This window comes from Rhagoletis pomonella, unplaced genomic scaffold (genome assembly GCF_013731165.1).
Source record: "Rhagoletis pomonella isolate Grant_MI unplaced genomic scaffold, Rhpom_1.0 Rhpom_scaffold_00015, whole genome shotgun sequence".
In the NCBI taxonomy this organism is placed as follows: domain Eukaryota; kingdom Metazoa; phylum Arthropoda; class Insecta; order Diptera; family Tephritidae; genus Rhagoletis; species Rhagoletis pomonella.
The window spans coordinates 5,696,485-5,702,029 of NW_023458569.1; the positions used below are offsets into that span (position 1 = coordinate 5,696,485).

Genomic DNA, 5,545 nt, shown 5'->3' on the forward strand with positions numbered 1-5,545 from the left:
ATATTTTCCTTAGTTCAATTCACAGTGTCACTTACTTAAGTGAAGATCACAAAATCAATGCACCGGCACTATCGAAACTATCGACTATCGCCCGAAAGCAATCGATGTTTTTCCGAAAATAGGTTTGTTCGTCGAAAATCCAGCAAGAATTATCCAACACTCAAAATATCAGAGAGTAAGAAAAAATTCTCTCAAATTCTCTCTCATGTTGAGAATTTCTGCACGAACGCAAATTTGCAGGAATTTGCAAGTTTCGATGCCAGCTGGCGTCCACGGTTGCATTTCAAACATAAAAAATGTTTATAGAATTTTTAAAATTCTTTCGGATGGCCAAAAACAGGATATACATGTATATTTCTTGTTGTTCTGACTTTCTTTAACATACATTTCAATTTCTTCATCGTACTAGCTGTCGGGTTTCTTAAATCGACTTTGGTTGCAATTGCATTCCGATTGCGAATACCATTTTTTTCAGCCGAATTAAGTTCATATCATTGGAATTAACTAAATTAATTATATCAACAATTATTTACTTCCTTTTTTCATAAAAAAATCGCTCGTGTTTATAAATTTTTAAATTTAACGAACTAATTTATTCAAATTATTGTAGACAAAAATGCAACCATGCGCCACAACCACATGTTTTTCGTGTTTGCAAATTCTTGCTGGCAAAATTTTTTCCAGCAAGAATTTGCAACTTCTCTCCAAGAGAACTGTCACTTTGCTCTCACAATTTTTGAGTGTTGGATAATTTTTTGGTCTGCACGAACGCGATTTGGGCAAAAATCGTGATAATTCGTACAAATTCGTACAAATTTTTTGCTCGACGAACAAACCTAATAAAACTGTCGATACTATCGATAGTACAATAGATAGTTTTGCAGCTCTAGTATGTATTCGTTACTAATCCAACCGACACCCGTATCTTTCGCATCGTTACTTTACTCGTTACTTTTTATACAAGCACTTGTGGGTAATTAGCAGCCAAGAATAGTGCTTCAGAAGCTTTAAAAGGCTTTCCCAATTAATGTCCAATTGCTGAATCTTTAGTTGATTGCTTTCGAAAATAAATGTCTGTACCTTTCGCTTGAGTTTGATTGCCTTGTGCAACTTTTGCTGCGTCATTCTATGACTATTTTACAGCAGTAGTAGCAATATCCCAGAATACTCACTGCATTGACGAACCAAATACAGAAATAGGCAGCCCATTTAATTTCAGTTATTGTGATCCCTTGGAAGTTATAAACGCCACAAAAAGTTTTAATTATAAATCAGCAAATGGAGTAGATGGAATATCTGTTCGCTTCCTTAAAAAAATGCAAAGAAGCACTAGTGCGATTCATGAAACGTCGCAAACTGGAATTTTTGGCGAAATGGCGACGTTGCGAACAAAATTGTATGAACAACCTACAGCAATTCCGGATAGCATGTTTTTCTAATGCCACATTTCTTCAAAGTGCCGTGTATATGTCAGTGAAAAATTAAGGTTTTTACACAGGATTCAATAATAAGTAGAAAGGTTTTGTAATAAAACAGTCTTCTCGCTTCCACACATAAAATCGGCTCCTTTACTTGTGCAGAATGTTGCTTACTCTACAGTTTCTACTGATATTAGTAGTAAAACCAAAAATTCTTCATACTAAATATTCGTGGGCATCACCTTCGTTTGCGTAATTTTCTAGAACAAGGGTAGAATAGCGACCGTTTAGCTGTAAAATAACCAAAAATGCCGATTGATAGAACTTTCTACGCTGATTTCAACGATACCAAATTTATTTGGCGCAGGTAAAAAAAAAGAATATATAAGAGGTTTATTTGCAGATCATGACAAAATATGTAATATCGAATTAATAGTAATAACTTGTACTTTCTAAATACATGACATAAATTTCTTTACCATTAATTATGCAGATTTTTCAAAAAAGGTTATTTCATGAAAAAATAAAATTTTTTCGTTTTTTAGTGGTTTTAGTTTAAAAATAAAAAAAAGCTATAAATTATGTACATCAGCTGAAAGAAAAATTAATTATCTTCATGGTGACGTCATTAGGTTTTTAATCGGTTACATAGTTCATAAGATATTAATATTAAAAAAAATCTAAAAACTGAACTTTAAGCTTCTAGAGAACGTCCTCATTTTTCACTTGCGCCAAATAATTTTGGCATGGTTGAAATGAGCATAAAAAGTTCTATTGATCTGCATTTTTCGTTTTTGCATAGCTGAAGCGTCGGTATTCTAGATTTCTTCCAGGAAATCACGAATAACTGAAATCAAAAATGCATGTTTTTATGAGGGACCAAAAATAACTGCTATCTCGAATTTACAAATTGAAAACGTTGCCTGAATTCTAAAATTTAACGAAACCGTTGTTTCATAACAGTTAATAGATGAGAAATATTTTTTCCGTTGCTGATAAGAATTATTTCCCAACGTTTATTTTTTACGTTGGTCGATAACGGTTAGTGCCAACTTTTTTTTTTACGTTGCGTGATAACAGTTATTGCCCGACGTTTATTTTTACGTTATCTGATAATAGTTATTTCTCTCTCTCACTTTTATTTCATCATCTTTATCTTATTCTCCATCTCCATCTTCATCAATATCCTAATCTTACAACGTTTATCAGACAACGTAAAAAATAAACGTTGTAAAATAACTCTTATCCAGCAACGTAAAAAATAAACGTTGGGAAATAACTCTTATCGGCAACGGAAAAAATATTTCTCCCGCGTAACAGTTATCAGGCAACGTAAAAAATTAACGTTGGGTTATAACTCTTATCGACGAAATAAAAAATATTTCTCATCTAATAACTGTTATGGAGCAACGTTTTTGCTATAAAACTTATAACTGTTATGTCCCTATTTTTATGTGTTGTTTAGTATTTCCATTAAAACACCAAATATATTTCAAATTCGCATAGAATTAATAATACACATTTTACTTCTAATTGTATACTTTGCATACTTTTTGTAGTACCTTTCTACTACCGTCTTCGCAAAAGGCGATCACATTCTTTCCCTTTCTCCTACTTCCAAAATAATCTAAATAAAGGAGTGTAAAATTTTAGCTGTCACAAATTACATAACCTTGTATTATTGAATCATGGTTTTTACAATTATATTTCGAAGCAGCCGGAACTGATATACTCTTTCTTGAAGTATTGGTAGACGATATAAATAAACATTTATGTTTCGCGACTTTGACTTTACAATGATTGCCAGCTCAAATAATATCGCAGTGTCGCAATTTTGTCGCAAGAAAGTTGTCATACATAAGTAATTTTTAAGCAAAAAACAAAACCGACTTCAATTCCCATATAAAAATTAAGGTTATCGTTAATTTCTTCACGATCCAATTATCGAATCTAAACAAAATTAGTGTGGGACCACCCTTGGGGTACCACCTTTCCGATAAAAAGTCCAAAGATATACGGTAACATACATAAAAATAAAAATAAAAAAATATTCCGACGAACTGATAACCTCCTCCTTTTTTTAAAGGCGGTCAAAAAGAAATCAGCAGGGTCGCAAGGTTGCAAATTTTCTAACATATGCGTCATTTGCAAGAACTTTGCGACGTCTCTGATATTTTTAAACATCCTATTATTATTATTACAATGAGTAATTAATGTTGATATGGCAACTACCTTACTTTATACAATTCTACTCAGCCTATTTACTGATTCTGTAAATTACCGCACACGTGTTACATTTTGTTCATTGAAACCTTAAAATACAAAAGGTGTTTTATTTCGAGTTTCATATCAATTTATTGAACAAAATTATATTAAAGAAGAATGGATAAATACTTGCGTCCTGAAAGTTTCGACATCGAACCATCGGATAACTCCGCTACTCGTGCTTGCGAGCATTGGCGAAAAAGATTCGAAAGTTTCATCGCTGCTCAGGAGCCGGCCGAAATGGACGGGGTAACTCAAGCATCTTGGGACGAGACAAAGCATCGACTCCTGATAAACCAAGTCTCTCCGAGCGTATACGTTTACTTCAGTGAAGCACGAAGCTTCAGGGAAGCAGTTGATTTGATGGATAAACTCTACGTTAAGCCCAAAAACGTGCTATTTGCAAGACATGCACTCGCTACGAGAAGGCAACGCTCTGACGAGAATATTGAAACTTACCTGCAGGCATTAAAGCAATTGTCGAAATACTGCGAGTTCGCAGCCGTTGATGCTGATACAAATAGAAGCGACTGCGTACGAGACGCATTTATATCAGGAATTTCCTCAAACTCAACAAGGCAAAGACTCCTTGAAAACTTAACGCTGACCCTCGATCAAGCTTACAACCAAGCTCTATCTTTGGAAACAGCTGAAGTCAACTCCTTAAGTTTCAACTCCATAGCCGTGAACGCGGTCACAGACGAACAAACTACGACCAACCACCAAGCTCAACAAAACGTACTCAACGGGGATCATGTTGCTGCTGCCTCCTTCAATCGGCGAAAATGTTTTTTTTGTGGTGGTCAACTACACCTTCGCAAAAATTGTCCGGCTCGTGAAGAAACATGTCAACTGTGTAACAAAAAGGGACACCTCGCCACTGTTTGTAAAAGCGCCAAGTCTCTTGTCCCTCAGGTCGCAAGCAGGCGAAATTCAACAGTGTGTATCACAGCTGCTTCGCCTCACCCTTTACACAAAGCAACCGTTCCGGCCATTATATGCGGGTTTAGAGCTGAAGCCCTTTTAGACACCGGTAGCTCGGTAAGTTTTATTAACGAAAAATTCGCCAACAAGTGCGGATTCAAAAAAGACTTCTGCAACGCCACATTCTCCATGGCCTCGTTGAGTCACACCTCTAAAGTCGAAAGCCAAACTTCACAGTCCATTACCTTGGGAGATCATAAGTACGATAATGTGAATCTTCTTATAGTCAAAAATCTTTGCTCCGATTTAATTATCGGTCACGATGTACTTCAAGAGCATTCATCATTAGAATTTTCATTTGGCGGTCCTAAAAACAATCTGCATGTGTGTAACGTAGCAGAGGCATCGGTACCGCCTGTGTCACTTTTCCCCATTATCTCTCCGGATTGCAAACCTGTCGCTATTACATCACGTAGATATAACGACGAGGATAGCAAGTTTATCAAGGCTGAAATCGAGAAATTATAAACGGAAGGTGTAATAGAGGAGAGCAAATCTCCTTGGAGAGCACAGGTCCTTATAACTAGAAGCGAAACTCACAAAAAGAGACTAGTTATTGACTATTCCCAAACAATCAATCGCTATACTCAGCTGGACGCTTACCCTCTTCCACGCATAGAGGACTTAGTATCAAAAGTCGCCAAAAATAAGTTTTTTAGTCTAATAGATTTAAAAAGCGCCTATCATCAAGTACCCATCTTACCTGAAGAAAAGAAATTTACGGCGTTTGAAGCACTTGGAAATTTATACCAATTTCGACGTATCCCCTTTGGTGTCTCTAATGGGGTGTCATGTTTTCAGCGGACTATCGATTGTATTATACGGAGAGAAAAGCTGCAGGAAACATACGCTTATCTCGACGATATTACCATCTGCGG

General features: G+C 35.8%; 1 protein-coding gene across 1 annotated transcript; it reads left to right on the forward strand.

Annotated features, from left to right (window-relative positions):
• Positions 1–3,800: 3,800 nt before the first annotated feature.
• Positions 3,801–5,135, forward strand: LOC118749352. The gene has a single exon (XM_036484147.1). It carries the CDS (start codon positions 3,801–3,803, stop codon positions 5,133–5,135), a length of 1,335 nt encoding a protein of 444 aa, XP_036340040.1.
• The last annotated feature ends 410 nt before the right edge of the window (positions 5,136–5,545 follow it).